At 43.8% G+C, this 12,710-nt stretch overlaps 2 protein-coding genes across 6 annotated transcripts in view; one reads left to right on the plus strand and one right to left on the minus strand.

The window, feature by feature from the left end:
• The window catches only part of LOC136145582 (acyl-CoA dehydrogenase family member 10), a 46,766-nt gene extending 44,463 nt beyond the window's left edge, over positions 1-2,303 (minus strand). For 3 of the 4 annotated variants that reach the window (XR_010658810.1, XM_065904013.1, XM_065904015.1), the window contains exon 1: positions 2,193-2,303. The gene's annotated coding sequence lies outside the window, so the exon portion shown is untranslated. Of the gene's footprint in view, positions 1-2,031; positions 2,172-2,192 lie in introns of those variants that run through there. The other variant, XM_065904014.1, reaches the window with a different exon arrangement.
• Positions 2,304-2,388: 85 nt separating this feature from the next.
• Positions 2,389-12,710, plus strand: part of BRAP (BRCA1 associated protein) — an 80,215-nt gene continuing 69,893 nt past the window's right edge. The window contains exons 1-3 of one of the 2 annotated variants that reach the window (XM_065904501.1): positions 2,389-2,594; positions 3,101-3,258; positions 5,304-5,465. In XM_065904501.1, the coding sequence (XP_065760573.1) occupies positions 5,312-5,465 (154 nt within the window). In that variant the 5' untranslated portion in view covers positions 2,389-2,594; positions 3,101-3,258; positions 5,304-5,311. The remainder of the gene's footprint in view (positions 2,595-3,100; positions 3,259-5,303; positions 5,466-12,710) is intronic. The other variant, XM_065904500.1, reaches the window with a different exon arrangement.

The raw sequence follows: 12,710 nt of genomic DNA on the forward strand, positions 1-12,710 counted from the left end.
ATGTCTACTGTGACTCCCAACCAGATTTCAGACACAACCAGAGCTGAACTCAGTGTCTCTGCCCTCCATGAGAACTCCTTTCCTAAGGTCCTTGGCTCAGGAAAGGGCTCCCCTGTCCCCCCAGCTACCCAGGCTAGGAAACTGGATTCACCCCTCAGTCTTCCAGCCAGACACCTCCATTCTGGTGCTCGGTGTGACCGGTCAATCCTCCCAAAGCTCTCCGTCTACTCTCGCCACTCCCACTGCATGATCTCACCCACAGACCTTTGCAGCAGCCTCCTAAGTGGGTCCCCTTGCCTCGTCAGTCAAAACTGCAAATTTGATCATGTCCTGCCCCATTTAAAATCTCCAGTGACTCCCCATCATCCTCACAATAAACTCTCAGCTCCTTAAGCTGCCTGAAAAGGCCCTCTGAGAACTTCTCCCCTCTGGGCAGCAGCTCTCCTTTGTACTTCACCTTAGCCTGGGTGATCTCGACACTCATGTCCACAGCAGCTTCACTGAACACATGATGCGCTCCTCTGTGGCCAGGCCTTAGCATATGCTGTTTCCCTGGCCTGAATGCTCCCCTCCATCCGTTCCCTGGATAACTGCCCATTGTCCCTCAAGTTCTGGTTTGCCTGTCACTTCCTTCATGAAACCTCTTCCAGCCACCAGAAGAGGTAGATGAGCAGTCTCTGCTGTACTGTCTCAGGGTGCCCTGTACTCACCTCCTCCTAGCGCTCACGATGCCACCACACTATCATCCCTCCTACAGAGCAGGGCGATGACCTCCTGATCGTCACTGCCTCTTTTCTAAACTTACTTTCAACAAGTTCAGGGGAAACAAAAACATATACACAACAGGTACATGTATGTATAGATACACAAACATTTCCACATTAATAGACATAAATGGGCAAATGTTAATAATTAGTGAAAGGCACATGATGAAAGGTGTATGAGAGATCCTTGTACTTGTCTTTCCATGATTTTAGGTCTGAAATAAAAACCTGGGAAAAAGGACAAAAACAACAACAAACTCTATTCGCAGTCAGTTCCACTTGAAAATCTTGAAGTTTCTCATGTGATGTCTATGGTTAAAAGCTAAGAAGTAAGTTAGAGCAAAACAGGTTGGTAAGACAGCCTGCACGTTCATGGGAGTCACCTCAGTGTCACCATAAGGACTAAGTAAAGTATGTACGAATCTAAAGAAAGAATGCTTAGGAAGTAAATGCTCAAGATGATATAATGTGTTTCTTATGTAATTGGAAATTTGTAATTGGAATGCTGAAATGAAAAATGTAGAGATTGATTTGCATTTTGGGTTTTACTTATGTTCCTATGCCAAGGCCAAAGTTAATGATGGCAGGAGAAATTTAATTATAGGCTCCAAAAAGTGTCAACACGTTCTGTGTGAGGGCTTAACAGAGATGAAAAGGGTGTCTGGACCTGAAAGGTTGACTTTCATTCTCACTGAGGACACTGTCCTTCTCATGAAACTGAAAGTCGTTCAGTCCTGTCCGACACTTTGCAACCCCATGGACTGTACAGTCCATGGAATTCTCCAGGCCAGAATACTGAAGTGGGTAGCCGTTTCTCCTCCTCCTCATGACTCCTGCTAATGCATAAGTCGGCAACTCTCCTATGACTGGCTTCCTTCTTCCTTCCAACTAAAGATGATGCTTCTGTTCTAGCCACGTACTGATTGTGGTTCATTTCATCATCACAGCTGTACAAAGATACTAAGTCAAGTTTACACAAAACTTAACTCAAGGTAACGAAACTGGTGATCAGGGTCTATTCCATAATCACCAACATATCTCTACCGCCGAAAAAGAGCCTGGGCTCTCAGTAAACATTTGTTAAGAGATTAGTCCCGGAGGGGGACCCAGATCGATCTCCAGTTCAGGGCACTTAACCAGCCCACCGTCCTACCGTAACAGAATCAGAAACACTGCAACTAGTGCCAACTCCCCAGGCGAATTCAGCTCTCTGAGCCTCAGCGCACCTATCTGTAAAGCGTGGCTGACATAAAGCAACTCTGCCTACCGCTGGAGCGAGATCAAACACGACAAAAAGAGATCAGAGCTCGGGTCTCTGCAAGTCGTGGGTTCCTCGGACAATCGGAGACCTCGCGGAGTCAGAGACTCCTCGCCGTCAGATGAGGTGGGCTGAGGGAACGTCCCCTCAGGCCTGGGAGCAAAACCCACCGATCTCACTAAACAGTGTCCAAGTGCCCGCGAACCCTGTGACGTGCCTCCTCCAAGTCCTCTTGGACTCCTGACCGGTGAGCGCGGGTTCACCTCCGAGCAAACACGGCAGTCACGAGGGCGCACCCAATCAGCTAGCCCGCTGATCCGCGCTTGCGTAACCCCAAGGGTCAGCGACGGCGGCCGGCAGGCGGCAGTGAAGGTTTTGGCTGTAACCGGTGGCGCTGAGGTGGCGGCGGCGGCGGCGCTACCCGTCCCGGGGCGCTCAGCCTCAAGGCTCCCCTCCCAGCCTCGCCTGAGCCCTCCGGGGCCTGCGCCGGCCAGCGCCTGCCCTCTGAGCGGTTGTCATCCACCCGGAGCTCCCAGAACATTCGCGGGTCCCCGCCGACTTCAGTTTCTGCGGTGAGTCCGCGGCCTCTCCGCCTCTCGCGTAGACCGCTCCTGGGCCCCCGGGCTCGTCCTCTCGGAGTCTGAGTCCGGGCAGGGGCCTCGGCGAGGGCTTTCGCCTCAGGAGGAAGCCGAGAAGTGGTTGGGATCCCTCTCATTTCCCCCGTTCTTAGGAGGTCTTCCCAGGTGTCACCCCTGGGGAGTCTTCCTCAGTTCCTCCTTCCTGGTGCCTTCCCACCGGGACTCTTTATATTTGGCGCGTCGCTCTCTCCAACCTCGGTGAGAGCCTAGTTGTGTGAGTTGATTTCCTCTAGGCTTTGTGAAAACACAGGGAATACCCCGCACTCTGAAGACTCCTGGGAAGGTTTAATTAAATCCTTCCTCTTTGGAAAACTTTCCATTAAGGGGCCCTGTAGCAGTAGTTACAACTAAAATATCTACACGTTCTGTATCTGAGCGCTGTACTAAATACTTCCGGTGCACTGTTTTCTCTAATTGTCTTCATTCAACCCTACTAGTAGATGGGTGTGTGAGCCTTTTACAAACTGGGAAGCTGAAGCCCTGGGATTAAGCGCCTTGCCCAGGATCATCTGTCAGATGGAATTCTACCTCAAAGAGCTGGACTTGAGAGTCTGAGCTCTTTATTCCCAGTCACACAGCCTCCTCGGGGGGAATGCAGGTATGGCTCTGTTCCTTGAACCTCCGTCAGTTATCTAACAACAACATTCATTCAAAAAATGTAATCCAACGTGTCTGACTTCTTCCACTCTCAGTTCATTTCAGTCCCTCAGTCATGCCTACTCTTTTCGACCCCATGGACTGTAGGCTTCCCTGTCCATCACCAGCTCCCGCGGAGCCTACTCAAACTCATGTCCTTTGAGTCGTTGATGCCATCCAACCATCTCAGACTCTGTCACCCCTTTCTCCTCCTGTCTTTCCCAGCATCAGGGTCTTTTCCAGTGAGTCAGCTCTTCGCATCAGGTGGCCAAAGTATTGGAGTTTCAGCTTCAACATCAGTCCTTCCAATGAATATTCAGGACTGATTTCTTTTAGGATGGACTGGTTGGATCTCCGTGCAGTCCAAAGGACTCCCAAGAGTCTTCTCCAACACCACAGTTCAAAAGCATCAATTCTTCAGTGCTCAGTTTTCTTTATAGTCCAACTCTCACATCCATACATGACTACTGGAAAAACCAGAGCTTTGACTAGATGGACCTTTGTTGGCAAAGTAATGTCTCTGTTTTTTAATACACTGTCAAGGTTGGTTATAACTTTCCTTCCAAGGAGTGAGCATCTTTTAATTTCATGGTTGCAGTCACCATCTACAGTGATTTTGGAGCCCCCAAAATTAAAGTCTGCCACCGTTTCCCCATCTATTTGCTATGAAGTGATGGGACCAGATGCCATGATCTTTTCTGAATGTTGAGCTTTAAGCCAACTTTTTCACTCTCCTCTTTCACTTTCATCAAGAGGTTCTTTAGTTCTTCTTCGCTTTCTGCCATAAGGGTGGTGACATCTGCATGTCTGAGGTTATTGATATTTCTCCCGGCAGTCTTGATTCCAGCTTGTGCTTCATCCAGCCTGACATTTCGCATGATGTACTCTTCCACTTTGGCATGTTTTAAAGACTCAACTGAGTAGCTCTGTGTTTTTAGAGCTCTTTTTCTTTGTGACTAGTGTTCCACTGTGTGGATGAACATCATTTATTATTCATTGATTTATTGGTGGAAGTTTGGGTTTCGATTTTGGCTGTTATGAATAAAACTGTTACCAGCATTTGTGTAAAAGTAAAAAAAAAAAAAAAAGAAGAAATACTTTTTGAGAGCCCACTCTCTGTTGGAGTTTTAGTTGTGTGTGGAAAGGGATGCCTTGCTTTAATGGCACCAGCAGTTCACTGAAGTTCATGGAGACGAATGAAGTAAATAATTACAGAATAAATGTAGAACTGCAGCTGTGACAAATGTGGTGAAGGAAGGAAAGATAGAATTTAGACAGCTCTTACGAGAGGATGTGTTTGATTTGGGGAGGGGGCCTGGGCCTGGTGACATGGGAAACTTCCCTGAGTGTGAATTTTGGAACCGTTAATTAAAAGACTGAATATGATTTAATAGGCTACTGGGTTTTGAAAATCAGCTAAGTTGACATAAGCCACATATACACTTCTACATGGGTCAGTCATTGATTCACTAATTTATTCAACAAATCTTTAAATAGCTTCCAATATGTGCTAGGCACTGTGATGTAAGTGCTGAGGATACAGTGCTGGGCAAAACGGGCATAATCTCCACTCTGATAAAGCCTATAATCACAGATTTAGGGTGTGATGGCATAAGGCTAACTCAGAGTGTTTAAGAAGACTACCCTAAAAGTTTTTTAAAGTTTTGATTATTAGTGGACTTTAGCCTTCATTTGGGGTCCAACACAGAGTGTCACTCTACAAGTGTTACTGAAATGTTGGTTCATCTGAGCGTGATCACTGTCAAAGCTCTTCTTCGTTTGCTTTAAAGTGCATGGTTTTCACTAGAATTGCCCTGCATTTCTGAGTTTATTGCCCTGGGCATTAATTGACTGTCAGGCACAGCAGGAGCCCCGGAGGTGAGTGAGAGGACTACTGCAAAGGCAGCTTACAGTCTTGAGGGAGGGCAGCAGGGAGAAAAGGGAAACCTGTGGATGCATACATTGAGAGTGGATTTATCAGGTATTAATCATTCATGTGTTCTTTAGTCGGAGAGATGTCTGAAGAGGAGATCCAAAAGAAGACACTAGCTTCAGCTGTAGCCTGTTCAGAAGGGAAGTCACCAGGGGAGAAAGCAGCAATCATACATCAGCATCTCGGTCGTCGAGAAATGACAGATGTGATCATTGAGACCATGAAGGCCAACCCAGGTATGCTTTCCAAAACCGTAGGCTATCTTCTCTAAGGTAAACTCATGGTTGCTTATGTTGCAGTGGTGTTCAGTGAGCCTGTGATTAAGACCTCTAGCATACTTTAGCTTTTACTGCCTATGTTCCTTACATGAGTCTTTCAGGCCACATTTCAGTTTCTCTAAATATTTCTTCTAAATTACTTGTAACAAGCTAGGTTGACAACTCTCCTCAGTGAGGAGAACTACTTAGCATGTAGGTCTGTGGCGATTCATGTTGAATCCAGATAAACACATTGTGACTCCCCGCCCCCAACCCCCTCTCCAGCTCACTCCATCCAGGGGAGTGGATGTGTATTGCATCTCCAGTGTGAAGAACTGTTAGGTTTGGTTTTCAAACTTAATAGCCCTGAATATTTGTCTCACTTAGGAGTGTATGATAGAAGACACCTTTCTTATGGCATTTCTAAATATAAGAGCCATCTCTGCGTTTGAGGGTGTTAATGATTTTTTTTTTATGGAGCGGAGACCACTTTTAAGTTGAGATTCCCCCATAACGCCACTGTTCTGTGAATATAGTTCTTAACATAAGACGTCACAATTTCTCTGGGACCACAATGGAGGTGAACACCACTCCCATTTTCTAATTTGGATTCATTTCTGTCTGAGAACATCTCCATCAGAACCCCTCCACTTTCTCTCACAGCTTAAAATCTTCCTGATAGCTGTGGCAAACTCGAGTTCTCAGTGTGTCCCGTAGGGTGCTATTTCCTATGAATGGCCTGAATTGCACAGGATAAAGAGAGTTAATACTTAAATTTCTGCCCTCTCACTCTTTTTTAAAATTCAAGTGATTTAAACCAGTTTTAAAGAAGTATTGCAAGGCATTTAATTTGGATCTGTGAAAACAAAAATTTTGTCCAAATTAAAAGCTTATGGAGACCTTTTTCATTCTGAAGAACCATGCATTGGTTGATTCATTCTTTTATCTAGATAATTATGTCCACTGACTGGTTGCAAGTAAAACAGATGATGGAAAACTAGTACAGTATGAGGGTGATACTTGCCCAAAGGAGAAAATAGACACCTTACAGTTAAAGGTAAGATATTTTATTAGTAATACTAAATACTTACATCTACTGCTTTTTACTATTCCAAGTGTCCATCAACTGGATAAAGACAAATGGATAAAGAGGATATGGTGTGTGTGTGTGTGTGCGTGCATACACACACATATACAAACAATGGAATCCAAATAGGATGCCATGTACTTACTAGAAAAATTAGGAGAATAAGGTGGCCTGTCATGAGTATCCATGGTGACATGAGTCAACAGGAATGTGACTAGGTTGTAAATGAATTTAAACATGGAAGAACTCCTATTCTGATGGCTACAAATGTGGCCTCCAGAAGGCTAGATGTGGAAGATGTGAAATTTGTCATCAATTTTAACTACCCTAACTCCTCAGAGGATTATCTTCATCAAATTGGAAGAACAGCTCACAGTACCAAAACAGGCACAGCATACACTTACTTTACACCTAATAACATAAAGCAAGTGAGTGACCTTATCTCTGTGCTCCTTGAAGCTAATCAAGCAGTTAATCCCAAGTTGCTTCAGTTGGTCAGAAACAGTTTCAGATCATTTCAGAGTCAGGGGAGACATGCAGGCTGACTGTCACAACAGATACTCTGTGGGCAAAACAGGTGGACTAAATCCCTTTAGAGACAGAGAAAATTATGAAAGGGGTTACATTAGTCTGCTTAAGAGAGATTTGGGAGCAGAAACTCAGAATGTGGTTTATATTTGCTGCAAATTACACCAGTGGGAGCTTTGGAAGTCATTTTGTGCCTGCTGGTATACAGACCAGTTTTAGAACTAGTAATCCAACAGAGACTTACCAGAATGGTTATGACACCATTCAGCAATATGGGAGTAATGTTCCATATATGCACCATGGTGTGAAACAGCAAGTATTTGCATATCCTGCTACTGCAGCTGAGCCTATATTTGGTTATCCAGTGCAAACAGGATATTCTCAATAAGACTTTAGAAGTATGTGTAAACATCTGTTTTTCATAATTGCTCTTTATATTATATGTTATCAGACAAGATAGTTATTTAAGAAAAGAAACATGGGAAATGCAGAAATGACTACACTGCAGCAGTAATTATGATGCACTTTTTTGCTATTTAAGTTGGATATTTCTCTACATTCCTAAAACAGTTTTTAGGGTTTTTTGTACTAAAAAGGGCAAGCCGTGTTTTCCCCAAAGTTAAGTGTACAGTGATTTGAAATACAATAAATGAAGGCAATGTGTGACATCCCAATAAAAAATATTTGAAGATTAAAAAAATATTTTTCTCTATCAAACTTTATTCTTCTGACTCAAAGTTTCCATCTAATTGGAATCCTGCTAATTTTTAGTTTCTGAAAGATGAGTTGAAAGTTGCAATGGAAGAAAGTCTTCAGAAGCATCCCCCATTGCACCAAGAAGTAAAGATCAAAGTAAAGAAGGTGTAAACGCCCAGCCCAGGCTGGATACGTGAGACAAGTGCTCGGGCCTGGTGCACTGGGAAGACTCAGAGGAATTGGGTGGAGAGGGAGGTGGGAGGGGGGATCGGGATGGGGAATACATGTAAATCCATGGCTGATTCGTGTCAGTGTATGACAAAAACCACTACAATATTGTAAAGTAATTAGCCTCCAACTAATAAAAATAAATGGGGAAAAAAAAAAAAGAAGGTGTAAACGCTGCTCCCGATTCTCCATCCAGGCAGCTTCCAAGACCAGATTTCCTTCTTCGGTGGAAAGCTCTCAGTTGAAATAGTTCACAGTATTATGCATCTATTCAAGACAAGGTGAGAAAAACACTGTTTCCTTTTGAGTTTGCCTATTTTTTGACATTGGGCAGAGAAAGTGCTCTTGCCCTGAAGTGAAGTGGATATTTTAAGCTTCAAAGGAATAGAACAATATTTTTTGTGTTAAAGAATTCCCTGGTGTTTTATATTTAGCTAAATCTTGTAGATTGGGTCAAAGCTTCTTACAAAAGTAACATAGATACACCTGAGAAAATACCTGGGAAAGTTCTAGAGAAGGTAGGCATGCAGGTGATTGGGAAGTTGAAAGGAAGCAATATAGGAGATAGATGGGCTCCAGGTTAGACATTTATAGCTGGCCTCCCGTTTGCATTTCATGGGGCACGAAGAAGTGGGCTTCAGGCTGGATACTTACAACTGTTAGCATTTTGTGAGACAAGAGATAGGTGGTCTCCTTAAGTGTAAACACCTTAAGGTAATAGTCCTGGCTGTACCTATAGTCAAGGTTATAATCATGGCAAGGACAAAGAGGGGCCAAACCTTGTTTGAGTAAAGGATTAAGGGATCTCTCTCCCTCCCTCTTTTGAGATGCGGGAGACACTACACATGGCAGAAAGACTCCTTCTTGTGGGTCAGAAGTCAGGGGACAATACCAGACCATAATGAGTCTTGCTCCTCCCAGATGCCTTCACTTTGAGATCTGTCTTGGCTGAGGGGGATGAGTGTACCCCCAAGGGAGTGTCCCAGTTTAGGTCAGGTGTGGAATAAGAAGCCAGATAATTGAATTGGAGGAAGACAAAGACCTGGAAGAACTGACCTATATAAATGACTTAACCACCTCTTTATTGCACTCCTCCTCACTAGGGGGGATGCGCACACCCTCCCTCTCCAGGTGTGCATCTCTGCCTTGCTTCTGCCTTAACAAACCATTTCTCTGTGTGCTCTCCCACTTGTTGTGCTACATCTCTAATAATAAACTTTGTATCTACATTTGCAGTTTCTGCCTCTGTGATAAATGCACTGGGGGCAAAGATCCAGGGAAAAATTGCTTCTAGCCTGTAGCCCTTGCTGGTCTGGTAGCTAGGATTCCTGGTTTTCAACCAGGCTACCCAGGTTCAATACCTGGGCATGGAGTTAAGATCTGGCTTCACGCCACTGCTCACTGCTGCCTTGCTGAGATCAGAAGGAAGATAAAAAAGAAAAGAAAAATTATAAGTGATCCATAACATCGTTGTAGTCTCATATTCCCACCAAGTCTTTAGGTCAGTTAATTGATTGCAGTTTCATCATGTCTTTCATCTCCTTTCTGTGGTCCAAACAAGGCTTGCTGGAGGCCAAAGGAAAGGAAGGGTTTGTTTGGTAATCAATAAGCTGGGCCACCAGCTCCTTAGATGTTGGTAGCAAACCTCTTTAAAAGTCTCTAAAGAGGACAGTCCTTGTCCTGCCTTGTTTGCTTGGTCCCCACTAGGACACACAATACTCCAGTAGCCATTTTGGATCACAGCTGTTGAAGTGAGTTTGCAGAATTTCAAAAGCAAATTGCATTGTGGGAGGCTTTTCTTTCCCCTCTATTCCAGCTGTTCCAACCCAGCAAAACTTTCTGTAATCTTCAGAGTCACATCCTCAAGGTTCAGAATTCTCTTTCTTATCCTTAACTTTAGAACACAGATCATGTGTTTTTATGTAACTAATTGAGGTCTTACCTCCTTCTTGGCAGAACCTTTGGATTTATCTAATATGTGGCCACATAGGATCTGGACAATATGAGTCAACATGCCTATAAGCACTTAGAGGAGACCCAACACACGTATGCCATGCAGCCCACCAACCATCGAGTCTGGGACTACGCTGGAGGTGAACACCACTCTTATTTTCTAATTTGGATTCATTCTGTCTGAAAACATCTCCATCAGAACTTTCTCTCAACCTTCTCACAGCTTGAAATCTTCCTGACAGTTGTGGCAAACTCCAGTTCTCATGGTGCCCCATAGGGTGCTATTTCCTATGAATGGCCTGCATTACACAGGATAAAGAGAGTTAATGCTTACACTCCTACCCTCTCATTTTTTTTTTAAATCAAAATGATTTAAACCACTTTTTAAATAAATATTGCATGGCATTTAATTTGGATCTGTAAAAACAAAAATTTTGTTGAAGTTAAAGACATAATTATGGAGACTTTTCATTCTGAAGAAACATACCTTGGTTGACCCATTCTTTTCTTTAGATAATTATTTCTGTCGACTGGTTTCAAGTAAAACAGATAGAAAAATAGTACAGTGTGAACATGAGGGTGACACTTGGCAGGAGGAGAAAATAGATGCCTTACAGTTGAGGTGAGATATTTTATTAGTAATTACTAAATACCTATGTTTAGTGCTTTTTACTATTCTAAGTTGGAAGGTTGTTTGGGCTTTTAATTTTGCCATTTGCCCTGCATGTTAGCTTTTGTTTTTAAGATCTATGTTGCTCTGAAGGATTACTAAAATATTTTTATTCCATCTCATTTTCAGCTTTGAAAGTCTGGGTTTCACTGAGTCGTATTACTTCCAGTGTCACGTTCCTAGTTGTCTCAGGTTCAGGATTAGGGTTGTCCTCTGTAGCTGTGATAAAACCGGAGATAAGAATCTTCCTGTTGGCATCACAGTAGCAGTTGGAAATTGAGCAAACTTGGTCAGGATGAGGAATCTCCAAAGCATCTTTCCATGCCAAGAAGCTTTTTCACATATACTGGGCTGGAGTTTATGAACTGGAGCCTTACACAGATGAAGTCATTTAGGGGTATGCATATAATTAAACAACAAAATTAGCACAGTCTGATTTTTCTCACTGAAGTAATTCCTATCTATTGTAAAATTGATGTGTAAATTTTATGTTAAGGGAGGAATAGTTTAACATGAGGTCTATTTTATATAAATTTCAAAATGATGGTTTTAATAACAAATACCTTAACCATAGGAGGAAGTGGACATTTGAAACTTGATCATCTCCAGACTTTTAAGGTCAGAGGAATGGCCTAAAATAGGGTTGTTGTTACTATTAATAAACTGTATTAATCTGAAAAAGCTCAAATCTTTAATGTTAAAGTTTTTAGACTAAGTAACTATAATATATTAAGTATGTTTATTCAGTGAGTATTTATTGAGAGTTATTCTCCATGTGCTGGGAATTCAGCATTGAATAGACTCCATGCTCTCATCAAGTGTACATTCTAGTGACACGCACATTTTCCCAATTGTCCTTTCTTTGTGTTACCCTTCATTCTCTAGCCTGCAAACATGATTAGATCGCTTCCAGTCTCCTGGGACAGTCTCCAGAATGCAGATGTGACTTACTGTCTCTCACAGTCCTGTCCATTGACTGAGCTCAGCTAGACAGGGCTTGCTCATGTGCACAGTTAAGGCACCGGGGGCCACAGGTGCAAGGTGGCTTCTTCACTCATATGGCTGAGAGCACATAGTTGCTTGGGTTTCCTGACTGTATGGCAGGCTCAGGCTAGTCTGACCTCTCACATGACAGCTGGTTTCCCCAGAGAGTTCCACAATACCAGGGAGAAGCTGTAAGACTTCTAAGATCTAGCTTTAGATTTTGCCACCAAATTCCATTGATCAGCATGAGTCACGGGCCCCGTCCAGGTTCACAGAGAGGGAGGAGAGCCTCCACCCCTGCCTGAGAGGAGCAGCAAAGAATTAGCAGCCACCTTTCCTCTACCACACTACTGTCATGATTGTTGTAAGAACCAAGTTAGATTATTCTTTCAACCATTTAACAAATTTTTCGTGAACACCTGTGATGGGCCAGGCACTGTTCTAGGGCTGAGGACACAGTGGGAACCAAACTCAGTAAAGATCTCTCTCTCATGGAGCTGGTATTCTGGTGGGCATAGAAAATCAATCAGATACACAAGGCAACCTCAGACTGCAGTTGTAAGCGCAAAAGAGAAAAACAGGATCCAGACAGTACCGAATAGGGGGAAGATAGAGAAGGCTAGCTCTGTGCTGTTATGAGGAGGAACAGCTCCCGCCTCTGGGGAGAGACTGCTGCTGGTTTAATGAAGCCAGTATCAGGGATGCACAGGCCTCTGCATTCACTCGGAAGGGGTCCTTATGCAAAGCCACTATTCTCGTTTAAGAGTCTCTGCTCCCAGAGCCAAGAAGTGGCCTCGGGGGAGTACAGAGGGGAAATTTCCCCTGAGGTTAAGGAAGCTGATCTCTCAGGGAGGGGGCTGAGGTCACTTTAGTCACTTCAACCAGGGTGAAAGTGAAGGTAAGGACACCCCTCCAAGCTCTTCCTTGCCCAAGAGCTGTCCCAATGTGGCTTGACCCTGGCTTAGGACTCCATTCACTCTGGGCCAGGGTCTGGGACCTCAAACAAGATCAAGGCATGAAGCAAAGCCCAGAACTTGGTTGATGCCAGGGCCTGAGATTTCAGGGCAGCAGGAGCCAT

This window comes from Muntiacus reevesi, chromosome 13, assembly GCF_963930625.1.
Source record: "Muntiacus reevesi chromosome 13, mMunRee1.1, whole genome shotgun sequence".
Classification (NCBI taxonomy): Eukaryota; Metazoa; Chordata; class Mammalia; order Artiodactyla; family Cervidae; genus Muntiacus; species Muntiacus reevesi.